The sequence below is a fragment of the Furipterus horrens genome, unplaced genomic scaffold (genome assembly GCF_987537825.1).
Source record: "Furipterus horrens unplaced genomic scaffold, mFurHor1.1.pri manual_scaffold_8, whole genome shotgun sequence".
NCBI lineage: Eukaryota > Metazoa > Chordata > Mammalia > Chiroptera > Furipteridae > Furipterus > Furipterus horrens.
This window is the reverse complement of record NW_028327178.1, coordinates 82,093,561-82,116,931: the sequence shown is the minus strand read 5'-3', so window position 1 is coordinate 82,116,931 and position 23,371 is coordinate 82,093,561. Positions and strand designations below refer to the sequence as shown.

Sequence of the window (23,371 nt, the reverse complement as noted above, 5' to 3'; positions counted from 1 at the left end):
ATTTGACTTATAAGAATAGCATGAAAGTGTACATTACTTCTAAGTTTTCAAATAGTTTAACTTAAGAGAGGTACAGAAAATATGTTTATTTATAAAGATCTAAGATTGCACTTTCAGAAAGTTTAGAGCAAAGACGTTTGCTTACTAATGCATCCATGATTATTCCAACAGGCTCTCTCGTAATGATTATAACTGCCTTTGCTGGCATGCTTTCCTTATTGCTGGACACTGTGCTCAGCCATCTGCCTGGGCTTATCTAACAAGGACTTATCAGGTGAATATCACTGCCTCCAGCATACAGCTTGAGAGAGCTGCAGAGGATCTTGCATCTTACGACTAGCAGATATGAGAGCAGGGTTCCAATGTCCCTTAATATAGTAATGGCTATGTGTTTCCAATGATAGCTGATGTGTAAGGTGAACATAATTATTACATGCCATGACGGCAAAGGGTCATCTCACCCATGCAATGCCTCATTCATTTCTTTATTATTTAATAAACATGTATCAAGAACTGATGTGCTGGGAGGTCACAAAAATGAGAAAAACTCACAGATCCTACCCTCATGGGATTCCCCATCTAGTAGTTTAATAAAGCTTTATTTTCATTCTTGGTGGGTGCATAAGGAACAAGGATATGTTGTATGCTGGGAAGCCTTAGGTAAGCCAGATGGCTAATAACTTATGAAACTGTGGGCACCCAAATATGGGGTGTCATCTTTGGCTAGATAATGGTAAAATCTCTAAGGACAGATTACAAAAATAATCTAAAATTAAATACTTCACTAATTTCTTCCTTTACCTGTATGTTTCATCATTAATTCTTTGTACGTACTTATTGAATGCTTTCTTTGTGTAAGATATTTTGCAGGGTATACAAAGATGAACTCAGATTCCCATGCATCTAAAATTTCTTTCAGGATTGGATGTGAGCTTGAAGTAATAAGAGGGCTAGGTAGAAAAGGCCACTGCCTTGGAGAGGTGCGTTTAAAGTGCCGTGGGATTCCAGGGAAGGGAGAATTGGAGAAAACTTCAAGGGAAAAATAACATTTGAGACAGACTTCAAAGGATAGATGGGATTGTAGGATAGGGAAATCGACTAATTTTAGACAGAATGGTGGAGAAAAGGCAGGGAAGAGTGACTGACAAGAAATTCAGCTGATCTTGGAAGTATGAAAGATACTTCAGAGGTATCCATGATTGACTTAATAAGCAACTTCCTAGGAGCTCATCATCATTTTGATAATCTCTTAGGAAGATTGGAGTATTTTTTTAAATCCAAGTAAGAAATGATTATTTGAAAATTTAGAAACTACATAAAATTGTAAAAAGAAAACCTCAGCAGGAAACCTTCATCCAAATGAAATCACTGGCTAACATTTGAATATTTTCTTGCATTTGTTCCTGTGCATCTTTTTGAATAGCTGAAATCATGTATTACATTCTACCTTTTCATTTAAAATAATAATACCAGCATTTGCCTGTGTTATGAAAAACTCTGAAACCATCACATTTAATGGCCTTTGTGCTGTTCCGTCAGGTGGCTTTGTCACAGTTGACTTTACCCCACCCCGGTGCTGGAGGTGGAGGGTGTTCCATGTTTTCTACTATAAACAGACTGGCTGCTGGCCAGCTCACCCCTTCTGTATCTGGCAAATGATAGAGCCAAGACACTTACAATAAGCTGGGATCGGGATTTATCTGTTTGGTTGCTAGGAGCCAGAAGGAACCAAGAGACTCACATACACAAAAATCAGCCCTCTGCCTAGAAGAAGGGGTTGTGGAGTTTCTGGGGTAAAGATTAATTTGCTCTTAAGGTTGTGCCCCCTGAGAAGTTTGATCTGAGTCTGAGACAGACCTTCTGGCCCCCAGAAGGGAGATTCGTTGACTTTCAGGCTCAAACCTACTTGGGTACCCCTCCCATTTCCCAGCGCAGTTTGGATGGTTAGTAAAGGACCAAATCCTGGCTGTTCATACTGGATTTCAGGCTGGGAAGAGGAGGCAGGAAGACCTATCAAAGGGCAAGTATGTTTTACTTCCCTCTCTGACCTGAAAGGCGGACAAGGCAGGGACGGTGGGAGTCTTTCCTAATTTCAGCAGCTTTCTCATATCCTGTTAGTTGGAGTTAGCAACCAGAAAAGTATTCTCCTTAGGATGAAAAATAACAAGGAAACTTACACCTGCCTTGCTTGGATTTTTAGTGTTACCAGATACTCGTGCTTATGACTTATTTCTTGTATACTGTGAGCCCATTCCGTTTTTCATTGGCTCCTCCTGTCTCTGGCCCCATCTTTCTTTAATGAAATTTCACTCTAAGGAGATAATTGAATTGGAGGGAGACGCAGGTGCTCACCAAGCAAGCTGCAGTAAATTCAGCTATTAAATCCATCGTACCTCCCAGCAGACGGCAGTATATCAGACATGTGGTTCATACACTGTGTGTGTGTTCATAGTAACAGCACCTGGAGGCCTCCTTGTGTGATGGTTCAGCAAAGGAGGGAGACAGGAAGGAGGCTGTTCACTCAGAGCAGAGAAACATCTGCTCTACGCGCAAGAGAGGAGAAAGGGGCAAACCATTTTTGCTTAATAGACACTATTTTGAACGTTTCTCTAGAATTAATTCCTCATATTAAATCATGATTCAGCACCATTCTGTTAATTTTTTTGAGAAAAGAAAACAATTTCTTAAAAGTTAAGTGGATTAACTGTGAGGTGAGGCTGTCTTCAATCATATCTGGCTTCATCATTGAGTAGCTTTGTGACTTTGAGCAAATGATTTAATTGCTCAAGGCCTTCTCTTTTTTTAATATGCAAAACAGAAACAATAAGAGCACCTATGACCCAGGGTATTTATACAGATTAGAGGTGACAAAACATTTTAGAAAATGGCTAGTGTACAGTCCTGCTATAAAATGCTATTATAAAATCCAGATGCCCTTCATGATTCTTATTTATCACATAATCTTTGCCTTTACTTATTCCTCAGAACAGGATAGGAGCCATAAATAATAATTTGGAAGAAAGCAAAGCCTGACCTCAAAGGGGATATGGAATAAAGTGTGGACACACAAATTTGTTATGACATGGCATGGTCATCAAGTCATTTCTTTCCTCATCCTATTATTCAAGCCTTCATCAAAGTTTCTCTAAATACCTCTTAAAATACTCATTTCTGCTAGGCATAGGGTTTGGAGAAGCAGGTGGGAGAGATTCAAATACAAATAAGAAACCTTTCTATTGTCAAGTTGCTCACAGTAAAATGTTCTAATATGTGTTTGTGATGATTGGCATCATGGGGGAAAGTGATATTACAGTTTTAAGACTTTGCTTTAAATAGTCACAGGTAGTGGACTTAAATTTTATTCTACTCCTATACTCACACTGTGTATTGCTTTGCTAGTTTCTAATTGCTCCCTTATTATTTTTTATTTTCTGGATTCCCTTTACTCCTCCCTGGATCTCCTTAATCCTCTTTAATAACATCATTTACATAACAATCAGAATGCCCATGGACTCACCAGAGCCATATAGAAAACTCTTATCTTTGTTTTAGCAGGCGTACCAACTAGTTTTTGCTGTATAACAAACCACCCCTTAAAAAAAAAGTATCTTTTATTTCTCATAATTCTGTGTGCTGGTAGCGTAGTTTTACTAGCCTGGCTTGGCGAGGACTGGATGACCTAGGATGGCCTTACTCACATATTTGGGACCTTGGCCAGGTTTGCAGGGTTAGAAGCTTCTCTCCATGTGGCCTGTCATCTTCCAGCAGGCTTTCTCAGCCTCTTTAACATGGTAGTCTCAGGGTTCCAAAGAGAAACAAGACAGCAAGTCCCCGTGTTCAAGTGCTTTTCCTAAACCTGACTGGCATCAAAGCACGTCACTTGCCCAAACCCAGATCCAAGATCCATATGGAGATTAGTCTCCATCTCAATGGAGAAGCCAAAAGATCACTTTGCAAAGTGAGGGGAGGGTTTTGTGACCATTTCTGCAAACAGTCTGAGGTGCCTGGAGAAGGAGCAGCATATGTTTCAGCCCAGAAGGGCCTCACCTCCTTTGTAGTCACAACTCATTGGCTAGAAATAGTCATATGGACCCAACAAAGGACAGACACAAAGGAGGATAAAAAGTAAAGCCTTCCATGAATTAGCTGTTGCATTTGTCTCAAATGACAGAGTTGTACCTCGCTTACATGCTTTTTAAGAAAATCCATTTGGGCCTTTCAGGGTTAGTGTTATTCAAAGACACCATGAATTTCCATCTTTGGCCTTTCAGTGATCGGAGGCTGGTCTTCTAGTGTAATAGATGGATATGAGGGTGGAGGGGGGATTGTATGAAGTGGTTTACATTCTCTGAAGTGGAATGGTGACTTGACTGCTGCCTGATGATCACTTACAAACTCCCAACCTCTCAGACACTACATGTCACATTTCCTAATCCTGGCATCCCCTTTACCCATTTCATTTCATAAGAATCCTTATTGTTTAAGGCCCAACTCAAAAGTTCTCTCCAGGAAGCCAAACCAGCCTCTGTATGAGCACATTCATTTATATCCAAGATCATTTGGTTATAGCTGAGTTACTGATTTTGAGTGACTAACACAGGGCTGTTATATGCACTTTTTAGTCAAAGGAAAAATTGAATTACCATTTTCACTTGCTGTGGCCCTCAGGAAACAAAGCTTGTTCCTTGCCCTCTTTTGTGTAACATAGTCCTCCTAGCACAGAATTCATAAGACATCTGTCTAGAGGTTAGCCAAGGTTAGAATGCTCTGCAGCTGCTAATACCATCCGTGTCCATCTACTGTGAAATAGAACAACTCCTTAAATGTGTAGGGAGCTGCTGTGCTCCAACAGTATGCCATGTCTTCGACCTTGAGAGCCTCCTTCAAACAGATTATAGACATGTCTCTTTTCAGATGGGGAAACTCCTTGAAATATCATTTGTGGGGTTCTCTTTGGTTTTATAGTTATTGGTTGAAACAGGTCTTGAAGTTAGTCCTTCCCACTCTGAGTGTACTTTTGTCCACTAGACTGTATCCATGTTTCTTATATAATCATGAGTTATTCTGCATAGATAGATATGTGTATTGATAGATATTTGAAATTAGGCTAAAGTTTAGTGTTTGGTGTTTTTTTCTCTATTTATTATATGTTTTGGAGATGTAGATGACTCCAGTTGTGCTTATCAGTAATGAGGTAGGCTAATAATATAGTCTATAAACACATTTGGGGTGTGTCCTTATCTGTAAACCATCATGCTTTGTAAAGTTTTACTAAAGAAGTGGGTCCTTACTTTGCACATGAGGAGATTGTTGTGGTTATGGTGGAAGAGACTGATTTAAGTTTGGGAAGTTAGGAAAGACTCCTTGACTTCCAGTTTTGCATTCTTAGCATGTGTTTTTGAGACTTAAAGCCTCTGTGTTCATTGCCTAAGAATAGTTATGAACCAGCATTTTATTCCATGAGGCCCAAAGAAATCCCAGTTCTGTAGACAATCACTTAAGCTTTGGAAAGTAATCTACTACCTTACAGAGAACCCGGAATGTGTCTTGAGGTATTACTACATCTAGGTAAAGATACAATCTCGAAATTCAGCGGGAGTTAAGGTTTTTAAGATCATGCCAAGGAGGTCATCATGAGTCATAAAACTATGGAGAGAGAATCCTAATCAATTATTAAAATCTACAGAGAACTGAATAAGGAAAAGGGGGCCCGAGGTCCAGTAGGAGGGAATTTTCATGAGCCATCAGCATCTAGGTATAGACTTTCCATCTCCTAGGATTGTCATATCACTAGGAAGGTTTCCATGGCATCATTCTGGACACTGGGCTGTGGGCCAAGCCATGTCTTCGCTCTTTCACCAGGACTCTAGTCTAGGAGTCAGAGAGTGCTTCTACAGGAGTCTGATGAGATCAGATTGGGGTGCTCTATAAACATCAGGTAGCGCTGTCCATTTACGAGGAAGCATCCTCATTTTCCAACATGTTTGTTATTGATGGAAGCAGTGGAAGTTTTTGTTTGTTTGTTTGTTTTTTTAAGCCATGGTAGTCATTTCACGCATTACCAAGGAACACATAAACTTTACACCTCTCCTGACTATGTGAGTTAGAAAACAAGATAGCCAGCTGGGCAGTCTCAGGTACAGACCTACCATGCGTTCCTCTGTGTAATCACCACTCAACTCATAGACGAAGGGATTGTGAATATAATTGAAGTTATTATTGGCACTTGAATTTGTCTTAAAAATATCAGTTCACTTCCATACTTACCACACAGACCTTAACCGTGTTTCTGTCTGATTCCTTTGTGAAATGAAAGTGCCAACAGAATGAACTGTTTTTGATAAGCAGCCCCGCAATTTTAAAGTTAATCTCTGAAAACTAATATGCAATGATGCCATTTTCCTGATTGTATTTTTATGAGCCACAGTTTTATATCCCGCTGCTTATCTGATTTGAAAATGGTTGTAATGTTTGAAGAAAGTTAGCACTGAGTCTTGCCAAAAACCTTAATAAACTTACCCTTCAACTAACATTTCGGGCTTGTGGGGATTTCTGTATGCTAAGATAGATTTTAATATTACAGAAATGCAGAAGTGACCTTTCCATAAAACCTTAATAAAATTACTTTGTGATACAAACTGCAGAAGTGATAGGAACTTTCCTGAATGAGAGAATGGGTAATTTATCTGCATTTCATAGTTTTATCTTATCTCTCACTTCTTCAGATCTCTGGTGTTTTTCTTCCCTTCAGCCAAACAAGAGTAATTTCCGTAACTTAAGCTGAAGAACAAACACAGAATTTTCAATGACATGTTTTCCCTTTGCACAATGTCATCTGACTGCTGAGCTGTCTGTTGTCTTGACAATTCTAATAATCTCCATGCTGTTCAAAGAGGTTAAGCTAGAAAATTTCACCTATAAGTTTCAGTATTTAAGATTAAAAATACCATTTGTGAGTGGCACAGAACAGCTGTTTAGCAGCAAAACAGTGTACAATGGTTTCTGACAGGTGCTAAGTAAGGATACCATATCCAGTTTTATAAAATTAAAGTAATGAATGTTTGGCAAACACAACAACTTCTCAAAATTAAAATGTTGACTGGTATCCTGAAATTGAAATTCTTTTTTTCCCAGAGACTTGGCATATAGATGACCAAAAATGACCAAACTCTGAAGCCCATAGCTTTAACTTCATAATGTTTTCCATCAGTTCTAGCTCAGGGTAGGAAAAAGTCTTACATGTAGTTTGTGGTCTCCTTGATGGCTTGCCTCTTTCAAGAGTCTCTCTCAAGTACACAAATCAAAGACAAGATGAAGTCTGTTTAAGAAGTAGATAGTTATGCTTTTTATTAGCTTCAAGACTATTTGCCAAGCAAAATCAAGTAGGCATTTCCCAAGCAATCAGTCATTCTGCATCTAACTGTTATCCCTTGAATTTTAATCAATAGTCTTATATAGAATAAACATCAAAATGCATGTCACTGCATACTTGAAATTGAGAGAGTATTTAGACTTCTTTGGGTCTGAAGAATTTGGAAAGAGGCTGTTAAGTCCTCCCTAGGGATGGAATAACCCATCTTTATTTTCTGAAAAGACATTAGAAGAGCATCTAATATACTACCTCACCCAGTGCAACAATTCCTTTATAACTCTAAGAACAGAGGAACATCTAAATCCTTAAATGAAATTTAAAAATTATAATTTTCATTGTAAAATAAGTTACTGTTTTCCTTGTGGCAATTTAAAAGCTATACTCCTGAGACCAGTAATCTTTTGTACATAGTTTTTGCTCTGAATGAACACAGAATGCCTGTATTGCTTCTTCTTCCATGTGAGTGATTTTCAATACATGCTGTGAGTGAGAATGGGGAGGGATGGGTGCTGGACAGGCCGTTCAAGGATGTGGTTGAGTCACAGCTCCACCAATAGGGTTGCGAACTCTGCCCGGTTCACCAGTTCTTGGCCTTTGTTCACACCCAGTTACAGGAAGAACTCAAGCTAACTCTGAAATCCCTGGTAACTTCTTTTATTAACTCTTGCTTAAGTGGTTTTACTTCCTTCACCAGCTTTCTGTTTTATAAATATGCTTCTTAAAATTGTGTCACTGAGGTGTACAAAATATCCTAAAGCAATGATAGAACCTAAACTAGTTTCCTGAGATGGAGAAATTCCATGATAGATATTCTCCCCCCGACTGCATTAAGTTGTTTAAGTTGGTTAAGTTGGTTAAGTTGGTTAAGGTTTAAACAGCTACCTCTTCACCATCAGCTCATTGTGGTTAGAGTTTGCTAGAAGTTCAGATGTTTTTAATGTAAAAAAACAAGTTTTGTTTTGTTTTGTTTTGTTGGTCCTGTAGTTCGTTGTTGTTTTTTAACCTCCATGAAGATCTTTGTGTTGATCACTTTTACATGAATCTTGATAATTTGACCCATTGTCCCATGAAGTCCTTTTGCATCAGTGAGCTCAGCTCAGGATGTCATTGGATATCTGACGTGCTGGAGAGGTTAGCGGTGGAGGTGAGGAGTGTAGTTCTGGAGAGGAGGGAAGAACTGTGATGCCACAAGATTGCCACACTAGGAAGACTGCTGAAAGCAGAAAGGATGGAGGACAACAGGGGAGAAGCAGACGCTGGTGGAAAGAGGATCAGTAGAGTATAAGGTGAAGGTAGGAGTTAAATTCTAAAGAGGTTATAAAAGATCAGAAGTAAAAGGACATTGAGTTTGAAGACTAAAAAGTCCAGTGACTCAAAAATTCATTTTGGATAGAATATTTGGTGTAGATTCCATATTTTAAGACATTTACAGTTAGTCAATAGTTAGAAAGTAGTGATATTAAGCAAAACTTGTTTTTATTATTTAAAGAAAATTGGCCGTGGGAGAGGTTGACATAGTTGGCCAAAATATATTTTAATTCTAAACTTTTCTCTCTTTAAAACTTTATGAGATGATTTGTTCACAAAACCCAATTTAACTTATCATTCATAAAATGATCATAATTGAATCCTGTTTTTCCCCCCATTTTACCTTGTAGGTTGCTTTCAGTTAGGGCAGAATAAAAAAATTTTAAATATATAATGGCTTACTCACACTTATAATTTCATCATAGATAAATAGAGGCAGCCACATTAATTTCATTGAAACACCCACCACAAATATTCCAAAATACTCTAGTAGGCCAGCTAATGTCATGGACCAAGTGGCTACATCCCAATGTTTTGATAAAATTAAGTTTCCTCTATGACATTTAAGATAATTTTTTTAAAAAGCTAAAAATTAAAGACACCATGATCTTTTAACCTAAAAATTCTTTTAGGGTAGCATTTTAAAACTATAAATAAACCGTGAATCCATTTTTATTTTGGATAATATAAACTCTTCCCCAATTTTGAAACTGAGGTAACAAGGATCTCTGTCCTCAAGTGAGTGTGAAGCAGGAAATTGGATAGTGGTAGTAATATCGGCATCTCCTTTATGGAGGAAAGCCTTAATTTTGGTTTAACTACCTCTTATTAAAGCAGCTTAAGTACAATCTCAGGAAAAGGTGACTCTCCCTCATCTTGGTTAGAGGCCATATCTTCAAGGTGTTTAACTGAACTTAGGGAACTTTCATTATGAGAAGCAAATTCAGACAGTGTAGAGTTTAAAGTCAAAAGGTCTAAGTTCCAATTCTACCATAGTCTGAATCTGCTTTTCCCATTTTGCAGCTGAGGTATGATTTCAAACTTAAAGAGTGTATGGGAAAGTACTTGGTAAATGTAAGCCAGTGCATTGGTGTTGAGTGCTTTCTTTTATTGTGAGAGCTGTAGGAAGTTTGGTGGGTCAACGGTAAATAGCCCCCAATATCTGCATTTACTGCTGAGTGGCGACAGGATCCACTTTTATTTTCATTACTGCAGGAAGTCCAGCTTCTGTTGCCTAATGAGAATGCCATCGTGCTAGTCTCTAGGTCAGGCTGTTGTCTTCTCTCTGGTGTCTTTGAAACTTGCCTGCAATTTTGAGCATTTCAGAATGGGTCCAACTTTACCCCTTAAGACACAAAATAATTGATCGCAGCTGCAAGGACCAAAGCAATGTTAAATAACTCTGCTTATTAGTGTCAACACGTGAGGGAACCAAAGGCTTGACTAACAAAGGGGCAGGGAATTTAGTTCAAGAAGCTCTGTTTTGCTCTCTTTTTTTCCCACCCCGCTGATCTGGCTTGAATTAAAAGTTGAGACATTTGCTAAAATAAAATACGACTGGAACTCTTGGGAATCATTTCACATCCGACTTCTCTGACCCCTGATATCCTTCCCATTGCCTCTGGGCCTTGTTAGAGTGAGGGATGTTTTTCAGTGTCTATAAGAGCAATAGAAGAAAACACATTGAAAAAATAATCCAGTAAAAGCACACATTGTATGAAAGGAGCAATTATTTGAAGGTTGTTGACCTTACCAGAATTGGGCAAGCATTTGGCATTTTGAAAGTCTGCTTTGATACTGAAGAGCTGTCCTAGAAATGTCACCAAGTCATTACCCTGTCACTTGCTCTTCAGTGTACAATAGTACTGCATTGTTTTTAATCTTACTCAGAACCATCTGAATGTGGCTTTCATTTTAGGAAGTAAAACATATTTCAGGAAGGATATATATGGTTTTTAAATAACATTTCTGTTTAGTTGGAGCCCAAATAATGTTTAATCAAACTGATCCGAGCTAGAAGGGATTAGAAAAATGACCATTTCATCCTCCAATTTTTAGACAAGGAAACTAAGCCTCCAAGAGCTTAAGGGGCTTCCTGAAGGTCACATAAGTAGTTGGGACAGAGCTAGGGCTGGAATCCAGGTCATCCATCTCTGATTGCCCTGCTGTTTCCATTCCAGCAGGCTGAATAGGTCCTATTAATTTAATATTAATTGTGGAACAGATGTTATATATAATTAAAGTCAGACCCATTTTTTAAGGTGTGGCCAAATTACTTACAGAACCATAAAATTTGGAACATTCTAATTCTCTTTTCTAATGTTTCATTAGAAGAAGACCTGTTTCAAATAGTATGAACATTGGTGCTGGTATTTCCTAGGAGAATAGCGGTGAAGCAGATGAAATGTTCAGTCTCCTCTGGTCTATCTGCCAGAGCCAAAGGCAGCATGTATTCTAATATGTACACCTAGTTTTTATGTGCACCCACACTTACCAGTGCACACAGGAAGTTTTCTGCCTCATTAGAACTAATGGTTAATTATATGATGCCACACCTAAAAAAATAAAACAAAACAAAGCAAAAAAAAAAAAAAAATACCTGGCTGGATAACAATTCTTTATCAATAAACTGAGGCAAAGGATTTTGCTTTTTTTCTTTCTTTTCAGACTAATTGTAGTTTGTTTTTGCATTAAAAAAATGAAAAGGATGAAGATTTTTTTAAAGAATTTGCATGCACACAATACAGTATACAGATGATGCATTATAGAATGGTACACTTGAAACCTATATAATTTTATTAACCAATCTAACCCCAATAAATTCAATAAAAATATATTTAAAAACAAACACACAAAAAGAATTTGCATGAATATAAAAAATAAAAGCTACCTTCTAAAACTTTAAATTCCATGTATTTTTTCTCAATATTTCTATTTTATTAGTTCCATTTCTATCCTTCCTTTAAGCTTTTGAAGAATGGAGGTGAAATATTTCGAACATATAAGTGAGGAAATCATTGAATTTATGTGAGATTTGAGGTTTATTTAAGCTACGTCTCATTGACCACAGGTTATTTTCAGGTCATGTGATACTCTCGTGTGTATGAACATACAAAAGCTGTTCACTTTGGATATCTTTTAGCTCAAAAATCTAAGGAAAAATATTTTATTTTCTCCTTTTATGGTCTGGACTCAGTTCCAGTATCCATGGTCTTACACTTTATCCTCACCTTGTGACTCCTGTATAATAATAGCAAAGATCTGTTTATGAAATTGCTCAGAGACTGTTTAAATATCAGGAATCTTGATTAAATTTAAGAGCCAATTGTCTGTGTATGTTTATTTTAATAAGAAAGTAGTTTTTAAAATAAAGAATTCTTCAAGTCCTTTAATTTGTGCCTGCTTCTAGGCCAAAGCAGTTTCTCTGTTTTTGTCGGGTCACCTCTTGCAATCCTCAGTCTTATTCCATACACATGCTTGAGGCAATGTCCAGATAGGTTATTCAAACAAAGATAATATAAAAATATTTCCTTTGAAATATTCAGATAATTAAGGTAAAATCAGGCCTCTAAAGATAGCATTCTCCCTGGTACATATGATTCATGTTGGTGATATTTTGCCTTATAATTGTGGGAGAGCCAATCCAAAGGCAAAGGAAGGGCAAGGTATGAAAGACCAGGCATAGAAAAGAGGAGGGCCTTATGAACAGCCCAGAGAATCTCCTCTAAAGAGGCCATCTCTTTGGATAAGAAAACCACACACCCCGTAAGGACGTGTCCAGGGTGTGGCCCCACCCCCGAACCCAAGTGCCAATCTCAGCAGATCTGAAGGAGAACCAGTGGTCAGAGTTTTGAGCTAAGGGCTGGACATAGCAGAGGGTGGCCGGATGTACAGCCAAGAAGTTGCTCACAGGCTCCATCAGGCTGCAGAACAGTGAAGTGTGGGAACTTGTTTTATAGTCTGGATTCCATCCCGACACCAGGGGCAGCAGGGGTTGAGTTGGAAACAGGAGACTGGGAGCAAACAGCATTTCAAAATCTTGGAGGGGAGGGCAGGTACACAAAAAAGTGGTACATGTGCATTTGGGTTACTGGAGAAGAGTTGATTGTCCTCTGCCTTGGTTGTCTTTACACTTGGTTGGGAACTCCACCACAGAATAAGACATTCATTGCTTACTGAGTGCTCCTGTATGGTGAACCCTATGGTAACCAAAAAGGCTGGCCTTCCCAGAATTCCTCCTATACCGAAGATACAGACAAGCAACTGTTTACAGTGTAGCATGGTGGGTTCTACACAAGGAAGTACAGGATGCCCAAGTGGAAATACAGGAGTAGTATCTACCCAGCTTCTCTTGCTGACGCCCTCAGGAAAACCAGAACTGACCAAATTTAGGAGAGAGGTTCAGGAATGAGAAGGAAAGAGAAATATGCACAATACTCCGTGTTATTTGGGGCAATGAGTCAAGTCTGAGAAATCGAGAGAGAAGAATGTGAGTGGAAGTGATGCTTTTTGAGCATCTTTTGAGATGCTGCTGCTTTTCAGTGTAGTCAAGGGCATGTTTCTTTTGGAATTCTCTTGCTTTAACACGATCTTTTTCATTGTCTCTTGTAAATGGCAGCTGCTGAAAGACTATTCATTGGTTGAACCTTTATTTACCCAATCTTTTCTTTCTGAGTTTTTTTTAGGAGAAATATTAGCATTCATAGCTTATAGTTATCAGGGACCATAAAGGTTTGGTTCAAAAGAAGGAAGTGCTTAAAATTTCTTGTTAGGTGACTGCAATGTCTACGTTGTAAATTAACTAGATGTGTTGACTGAGTTCTTGGTTATGTCACCCTTTGTTTGCTTTCTTCAAGTCGCCTATAATCCTTAACGGGTTTCTTCAGGCTTAACACTTAAGCATAAGGCTCAAAAGAAATGGTGATTCTGATGTTAGCTAAAGTTTAAAAAAACCTGCCTCAAATCAAATCTTCATCAAAAGGAAAAAGGCAAAAAAAAGGACAAAGAAACAGGAAAAAGGGCCTTTTGATTTTTAACTATAGCCTAGGCCAGTTCACCAGGGAAAGAGACTTGCTAGGGATTTGGGACTGAACCTCAGGTAAGTAATAAAGACTATCCACTTCTCTAGAATTAACATTTCTCTCAGGGAGGCAATGGAAAATTGAGGAAATTGAGATTCTGGGTCCTGGTACTTGCTTTCCAAGCAAGATTGAGAGTAGGTACTGAGGACCTGAAGTACTTTATTTCAGAGGCATAAAAGAAATCAGATGCCTTTATTTGCAGAATTTTTATACTATGTGAAAAAAAAGGCTTACTAAAACAGATTTGTTATTATATGAAGTCAGAGAAAAACTCAATTAAATTATATACTTCTTCAGGTTTCCCACACACTGTATATCTTCATATTCTAACAGTGACTCATCTTACTTTCTATCAAATGAAAATTTCTTTTCAGCAGTCATGTCTAACTCACTACTCTAAAAGTCATTATTATACAAATGTACCTTCTATTTATGAAAGATCAAAATACTATTAAGCCAGGGACTTACTAAACATTTAAGAATAAGACACCTCAGAAGCCTCCTATGCAGGGAGGCAGGCCTGTTGCTCTCCGCCTCGGTCCCCCAGTACGGCTCCCTACGTTTAGTCCTCTGCCTGTTCCCTGCAGAGCAACATAACAACCAAGGAATAAGTGAACAGCAAGGCATTATCAGGTCAGAAAGCCCCAATCATAGACAATTACTTTTAATACGATTTTGGCCATTTAACTTGTTCAGGGGATGTTGGAGAGCTGGCATACACTTAGGTGTCATTTCCAAGACAAATACTGAAGACAGACAACCAACATCCAAATAATCTTTCAAAACAAATCAGTTCTTTTCTTGGAAAACTATATACTTCATTGGATTCAAATTTCTTTGAAAACTGGTCATTAAGACTGAATTCTGTGTGAACAGTTATTCATTATAGTCAAACTGATCCTAAATATCCCACATAACTAAGCATCTTTTACACGTTTTGTAAAATTCTGATATCATGAAACCTACAAGTGATCATAAGTACCACCTAATAAATTTATAGAGACAATTCATTTTAATATTTTTACTCATCTCTTTTGTAATTTTTTTAATTCTAAGAAAGTTACATTTGCCTCCTAATTATGATGACTGTTGAGATGGAGAGACAAAGATCAGATGTTTGCTGTTTCATTTTATCCCTAACCATTTGTGTTTTTTTAAAACTCCAGGAAATATTTTAAGTCAGGAGGTGCTTTGTTGATAAATAAATATGCTTGTTATATATTTAAGATAAATTTAATAGATTTGTCATGGCAAAGGACATAGGCTTTTTGTAATTTAGAACTCATAGAAGACTAACTCCAGCACTACCAATATCTGTTTTAATCCCAAATGTAAGTATAGGAGAGATGTCAGAGCTCATACCAAAGTTTCAGTCAGTATTATTAAGTAACTCCTTCCTAAGAATCAGTCCTAACTCATGTGTGTGAAGGCTCCTGGTATAGAGTCAAGATCTTAAATCATGAAAGGAAAAGGTGAACATTTTACAGCTTTATCAGTCTCTTCCTGCTGTTTGTTCTTGCCAGGAATTGTGGTGGAAAACATGCACATTTTTTAAAAATGGATTTATGTCAAGAAAAATAAAACAAGATTTTTAACATTTTCTCTTTACTTTAGAGAACATTTTTCTTTAATATAAGAATTAAAATTAGGAAGGAACATCAAATGGAGTGAAAAGAGCCTCTTCAACAAATGGTGTTGGGAGATCTGGACAGGGACATGCAAAAAAATGAAACTAGACCACCAACTTACACCATACACCAGAAAAACTCAAGATGGATCAAAGACTTAAATGTAAGCCATGGCACCATAAAAGTCCTAGAGGAAAAAATAGGCAGGAAAATTTCAGATATCCCACATAGTGACATTTTCGCTGATATATCTCCTAAGGTAAGGGAAATAAAGGAAAGAATAAACAAATGTGACTACATCAAACAAACAGACAAAAAAATTAAAATCACTATAAATATTTTGAAATACAGAAGGTATTAAAGAAAATAAAAATCACCTAAAATTCTGTTACCGAGATGTAACTAAGTACTGCTTATATTTTGGTATATGTTTTGCTAGTCTTTTTCCCCTGTTAAAAAAATTGCGTGTGCCATGACCGGTGTGGCTCAGTTGGATGATTGTTGTCCTGCAAAGTGAAAGGTGACAAGTTTAATTCTGATCAAGACATGCCTGAGTTGTAGGCCAGATCCCTGTTTGGGGCATGTGCGAGAGGCTGCTGATCAATGGTTCTCTCACACATCAATGTTCCCCTCCCTCCCTCTCTCTCTCTCCTTAAAGATTTTATTTATTTTTAGAGAGAGGGGAAAGGAGGGAGAAAGGAAAGGAACATCAATATAAGAGAAACACTGATCAGTTGCCTCTTGCCCTAACCCAACCCTGAGCGAGCCTGCCACCCAGGCATGTGCCCTGACTGGAAATCAAACCTGCAGCCCTTTGCCCTGCAGAATAACACCTAACCAACTGACCCACACCAGTCAGGGCTTCCTCCCTCTCCTTCTCCCTCCCTTCCCCTCTCTCTAATAAATAAATAAATAAATAAATAAATAAATAAATAAATAAATAAATAATTTTTTTAAATGTGTGTATAAAAATATGTATATAACAAAAAATTGGCTCATTCTTGCAGACAGTTTTTTACTTGCTTAATAATATTTTCAGAGCATTTGTAATTGCTTGACAAAGGTTGTAAATATTTTTAGAAACTTCCAAATTTGCTACCAAACTTAACAAGAAAGCCCTTACCCCCAGCCCTCAATAGCATTGCCTTAATTATCACTTTCTTAATCTTATACCTTTGATACATTTTTTGAAAAGGTTACTTAATGGCTTCATGAAAATGGAGGTATTTTTAGCAAATGGGGAAAATTGTCATTAATGGCACCATAGATCAGTGTCAAATTAGATTTTTACTTGAAATAAAGCCATTTATTTTAAAGCTCTGGATGATCTTATGTAGCTGTTCATTTGTTTTTATAAATATAAGGTTATCTTATTTAACGATTGAACAGCAAGACATTTGAATCTGCTTTGTAGAGTCAACTGACTTTTTTCATCAGTGGAAATTTTATCTCAACTCTGCGCATTCTGGAAAACAACCTTGGTTGTTCTCATCATTGGGTCACATGACATTCTGGGTTATTTGGTTTAATGGGATTTGTATGGTTGGATGGGGAAGGGATTAATTCCTTATGGAACTTACAAAAGTAAAAGATAAAGTTACATTTAAGAACATTTATAAATTTATTACTTGAATGTTTTATGTTATTAAGTGGAAGCAAATGCTTTTCAAACAAATTTGTTTCTTCACAAATAAAAACAAAAATGGAGAATGCCTTGGTTGGCTTGGGGGAAGCTGCAAGATTTATTTAAAGTTTGTATTCATTACTGAGGGAGCAAAATTTTAAAAAGACATCTAGATTCTAGGGAATGGTACATTGTAGAAATATCTTTACTTTTCAAAGAGGCTTTGGAATAGAAGGACAGGAGTTATCTGAATTCATTTCTAGGTGACATTCTATTCTGTACTTTTCTTTACTGTCTTTATTTGATTCAGTTAAACAAATGTATGTTGAATGTCCACCCCTTCAAGGCAGAGCTGTGCCTACTCCTTTTCAGACTGACTTGGCAACTTGCTAGGTCTTTTAGGAAGATAGCCAGCTTCAGGGCACCCAATGTATTTTGTTTCCTTGGGTTGCTTTAAAAACAAAAGAAAACACAACACAACAAAAAACAACTACCCGTAGTAGTGGCTGAAAACAGCAGAAATTTACTTGCTCACAGTTCTAGAGAGCAGAACTGAGAAATCAAGGTGTCTGCAGGGCCAAGCTCCCTCCAGGTTATAGGGGAGGATCCATTCTTTGCCTTTTATAGCTTCTGGTAGCTGCCGACACTCTTTGGCTTGTGGCCACATTACTCCAATCTCTGCCTCAGTGGTCACATTGCCTCTTCCTCCTCTGTGTCAAATCTCCCTCTGTCTCCCTTTTTAAAGGATACTCGCAATTGCATTTAGGGCCCACAAGGATGATGCAAGATAATCTCACCGTCTCAAGACCCTTAACTTAATAACACATCCAAATTTCTGTTTTGCTATGTGAAGTAACACTCAGAGATTTTAGAGATCTGGATATGGGTATCTTTGGGGGGCTATTGTTCATCCTACCCTACTCAGAACCGTAAATACACCTGAGTTCATGAACTTCCCTCCATCAGTTATCTATCAGGACATGAGGCATATATCCAGAAAGAAAAAATTCTTTACCAAAGTTTGACCCAGTTGGCCTAAGGAGGCAGAGCTGACTCAGTAATTGAATTGGCATGTCTGAGATAGGTGGTCAGGTAAATCTTAAACACTGCCTAGCATATTTAAACATGTGCATGGCAGAGTAGGCCAACAAATAGAACTGCTTTTCCTTGGTTTGTGCCAACTGGCTGGATGAATGGATGAATAGATGGAAGGCCTCCTTTATGGATAATGTGCATGTCCTGCTTAAATATTTGGTCATCAACAACCTACCTGAGTTCCCTTTTTGTCCTCCTACTAACTCCTTCAGTTTCTTGTCAACTTCTTTAGAAGGAGCATTTTGCCAATGCTGTGAAAGAGGGCCTTTTAGGACTCCCCACTTCTTTTTTTCCCTCCCTACCAACCACCAGAGCCCAGGGACTTTCCCTTCTGCAGCCAGTGCAATAGCTAATCCATTCCAGTTGCATAAGAATTTAAAAACAATAAGACTATTGAAAAGCTCACTGGCCTCCTTCCAGTAGGTGCTTAAGGTGTTTACTCTGGAAAAGGTGCCAAGTTATATTCACATATCCCTTCTTTGTGTAAATTCTCCTCTACTTTCTGTGTTCCTGAAGAAGGAGAGCCCTTTCTTGTGGGCTCTGGATGGTGAGTGGTATTTTTCTAGCAGGTGGAGAAGGCAGTTGGACCTTGAAGCGTGTTGTAAGCAAGGCCTTAGAAGGTAAGACAGATAGTTTGAGAAGAGGAACTTTGGGCCTGGCCCAGTAAAAGCAGTTTTTTTTTTAATTAGTTAGCTGGGGGTGGGGCTTTGAGATAATTACAAAAAGAATGTACATAATTAGAGTGACCAGACCCCCCTTCCATGCCTTTTAAAAGAAGTACCTGTCCCTGTAACTCTCTCTGGAGTCAGTTGGACTACAACATGTACCTTCATTTGTTCCTATTTTAAAATCAATTACATGGGTAAAACTGCTGTTAAAAACAATTGGCTAGGTCAGCCTTTTCTAGTCTGTAGGTCATAGTTGTACCATCAATATAAAATAACCCTGCCCTGGCTGGTGTGGCTCAGTGGATTGAGCACCAGCCTGTGAACCAAAAGGGTCCTGGTTTGATTCCCAGTCAGGGCACATGCCCGGGTTGTAGGCCAGGTCCCCAGTTGGGGGCGCGCGAGAGGCAACCACACATTGATGTTTCTGTCCTTCTCTTTCTCTCTCTCTTCCCATCTCTCTAAAAATAAATAAATAAAATATTTTTTAAAAAGTAAATTAACCCAACTGCTGCTCCTAACAGGCCCTGGGAATATTTCAGAGACACTGCAAGGAACAGCTTCTAGTTTATAACTGGAAAAATACAGGACACTCCAATGTCATTTTGCAAAAATGCCTCTTACTTTGTTTAGAACTCCCAAAGGCTCTGAGAAAATAAGCAATAAATAGAGCTCATACCTCCACTGCAGGTGTCTTTAGAGATTAAGGTCAAAATGACCCCCCCTTTTTCCATGTGCCCCCACCAAAGTCCTTCACATAACGAAACCATTATGGTGAAATTGGTACACAAGGTAGAGATGAATGTTTTAGTAGTAAAGATAGTAGTGGAATCTGCGAATCATCATATACTGAGGACATTTGTTGTGTGTTATATCACTGAAAAGATCCTGGGGAAACTAGAGTTAAACCAATGAAAGATGATGCAAGTTGATACAAGCTTTCTCTTCATTTTCATTTTTAATATGACCTTCTTTGATATCAGAAGTCTCTTATTGCTTGATAGTCTTTTTAAAATAAAACCAAAGAGAAATATTAAAAGGCATAGTTGGCAGGAGTGAGGACACATGAAGGTCTGCAGAAGACAGGTGTTTTGCCCACTCTTCTCCAGTCCAGTCAATCAGGGAGGCCACATATGTTTTTTTTTCACCTGTCTTTGACATTCACACTTGGGTCCCTGTAGTTGGTTATTCTGAAAAACACATTCATGACAGCCAAAGGGGGTCTGCAGGTCTGTTTTTATCTGTATATATGTTTTATGGTGTAGGAGGCATGAATGCACATCATTGCAATAGAAGCTTGGGCAAAGAAGCTGTGTGTGTGTGTGTGTGTGTGTGTGTGTGTGTGTGTTTCTCAGACAGACACTGAGAAATGAAATGGAAAGACACAGAGAAGGACAAACTGAGAGGAACAGAGAGATGGAAAGATAGGAAGAGAAACCCAGTTCCAGTCATTGTGGGAAACAATAGAACATGGACCAACCTACACATGGGTGGACCGAGGAAAAGCACCTCCCCCTTCTCTCACTCCCTGCATCTTGGCTCATTTTCCAAGCTTTACATGGGAGGCCTTGGTGCTGATTAATGGAGGGCTGCTTCCCAACTTAGCTGGCCTGCTTTCACCAGCTTTTAGCCTGGTCAGTAACAAGTAATGGAGAAGTTCCTCCTCAAACAGCAATGGTGGCCATTGTGAGAAAGCTACCTTGAAACATGACCTAACATATTCTTCATCAGCTTTAAATTGGAGACTAAAGAATAATCAATCTACCTATCGATACAATTTCAATGTTTTTTTTAATTTTCATTTTTATATTTACACAAGCACACATAATGCAAGAATATATTCCCATAATAAAAATATTCAGCACAGAGATAACACTAAAGATACCTTGATATTCAGCCCCAATCCTTATTCTCTCCCCAGAAGTTTAAGCAGGGTCATAAATTTGGAAGGTTCTTTCCAAAGTTTTAAATAATTTACTTAGATACATAGAAAAATATGTAAGTTTCTCGTATGCATGTGTGTGTGTTTATATAAATGGTATTACACTGTTCATAGCTTTCTGTTTTCACTAATGGCTTGTGTCAGAGACCTTTCACATTCAGGTGTACCTTATCTTGTAACCTCTGCCAGGATCTGCATATACTAGAGTTTTCTCTTTAAATCTCATTAAGTTGTAAATCACATTGATTTGTTTTCAGTGTTAAAGCACTTCGAGTTACTCTTTTAATAACTTTCTGGAATAAATTTTCTTGTACGTTAGCTAAAATTTTTTTCTCGGGAAGGGATAATCATCTTTAGGGCTGGTTGGTTGCTTATTAATCCCCTTGCGGTGTTATCAGGATGTGATCATGGGACTTGTGAAATGAGTTGGATAGTAGCTTCAATTTTTTTGTGTGTCCTTAAAAAATGTAGGTTCATAGGACTTACCTTTTCCTCAAAGACTTGGTAAAACTCACCTGTAAAACCATATGGGTCTAATCTTTTGCTATTTTTTCAGTTGCTTCCTAGATCTTTGGTCTATTTAAGTATTTTGCATTTTTGAAGCAAACCTGGAAAATCTTCCACGTTGTTTAGGTTTTCAAATATCTGATTAAAGTTATGCATAGCATTCTCTTCCAGTTTTTACCTTTTCCTTTTGTAATCACACCCCACTTTCGACTGTGAATGTTATGTTCTTTATGACTCTTAAAAGTTTGATTTCAACAATCTTTGTTTAATTTCTAGAATTTCTATAGAGTTCATTATGTATCAGGAATAGAATGCACTGTCTCCTGCCTCTGAGAATATCACCTATACTCTAGACAAAGCTATTTGTGCCGTTAACTCCATTTCCTAGGGTACAAGTTCTTCTACTTACTGTGTTTGGTGTGTATCTTTTGTTTTTGACGTTGCCAAGTATTTGGTGAGTTTTGGTGGGTGCTCACCTTTTCCTTTAAAATGACCTGCTTGTAGCTCTTGAATGTGCACCACAGTGCATGATGCTAAAGCAGATGGATAAAAGAAACACCCAGCTTTTCCTAGGTGCAGGCAGCCACCTTGAACAATGCCCAGCCTGTGTTTCAAAGTCATAATCTAACTAAGTCTTTGCTAGAAAGCAGACATTCTGTTGTTCCCTGAGTGGCCCATGTGAGGAGGAGTTGAAAAAGGCTAAAGGGAAAGGGTGATGAACAGTTCCAGCTACTCCCACCTGATTCTGCAGTCCATCCCCCTGTGGACTCCTCCTGCCCATGGGAGAACCTTCAGGCTCGTAGTGCAGGCTTTGCATCAGCCCTCTCCTGTGTACAGATTTCGGTGTGTGGTTTGTCTTTTATCTGATGCCATCTGATCATGTGTATCTTATTTTATATGATTTTGAAGAGGGAGGGGAAATTTCACAAATGATTGCTTCTGGTATTTCTTAATTATATTACTTCTCCTGGTTTAGAGACAAGGAGACAGGATGTTGGGGTCAGATGAAGGGAAAAAGAAAGAAAAAAAAAAGACCATTTATGGACTTATTTCATGTGTATGAAGAAAAGCCTTTGTGAACACAAAGTGATTAACCTTTGATCTTCACTTGTTTTTAAATTTGTGTACTAATGAGATTTTTGTTTTTCATTTTTTAGGTCTTGAATATAATCATGGCCAAACCTTATGAATTTAACTGGCAGAAGGAAGTTCCTTCTTTTTTGCAAGAAGGAGCAATTTTTGACAGATACGAAGAGGTAAAAAGGTGTTATTAATCTTTTCTTTCAAAACATTCTGATAATTATTTCATTTTAATTACAGTATTGAGTAAATAGTCTTTGACAAGTAAGAACATCTTTAAGATTTATAAGTTGGAATAGTTGGAAAGAGGCAAGGTAATGAGATATAATGGTGATAATACTGTATTTATTGAGCACTTACCATGTGCCAGATGTAATGATAATTATACTATAAATTATTGAGAGCTCACTGTGTGCCAGACAACCTTCTAAAGCATTTTATATGCATTCTTTATTTCCTCACAATAACCTTATAAAGTTGCTGCTATTATAATCTTCATTTTACAGATGAGTTTCATGTAGTAACAGTTTTTGCTTAATGAAGTGCTTTTGGCAGGCTTTCTACATAAAACTTCCTATTTGTTATAAATGTAATAGTGATTGGACTTTACACTAGTCATTTGTTTTGCTGGTTTCACTGATACAGAACAGCTTGACCTCAGCTTTGCATGCCTCTGCCTCTGTCATTTATCGTTCTTGCAAGGAGACAAGTGGCCCAGGCTTTTTATCGAGCAGGGGTTTCAGACCCCCAATCAATGGGAGGTTGAAGTAGGTATGTTGAAGTCCCATTAAGTGTTGTAAATACCTGTTTTCTTAGATTGTACTTGAATTTGAGGTGAATTGGAGAAGTGTGTGTGGTGAAACGGTGTTGATGCTAAGATAAAGTGAAATGTAAAACTTGTTAAGACTTCATTTAGAGTGAGAGTTGGTTCCTTTCAAAATCACTTGAATGTATGTGGTGGCCCTCCAGAGGTTCGGATTGTCAGCCCTTTGCAGGACATCTGTGTGCTGATGTGGCTCAGTACTTGCTGACTTGGTTTTCCCAAAATGTGTATCATAATACGCTCTTC

General features: G+C 38.0%; 1 protein-coding gene across 3 annotated transcripts in view; it reads left to right on the top strand.

Annotated features, from left to right (window-relative positions):
* PLCB4 (phospholipase C beta 4) overlaps nucleotides 1-23,371 on the top strand; it is a 405,706-nt gene that overhangs the window by 204,496 nt on the left and 177,839 nt on the right. For all 3 annotated transcript variants that reach the window (XM_090286058.1, XM_090286056.1, XM_090286057.1), the window contains exon 3: nucleotides 22,380-22,478. In XM_090286058.1, the coding sequence (XP_090142184.1) occupies nucleotides 22,395-22,478 (84 nt within the window). In that variant the 5' untranslated portion in view covers nucleotides 22,380-22,394. The remainder of the gene's footprint in view (nucleotides 1-22,379; nucleotides 22,479-23,371) is intronic.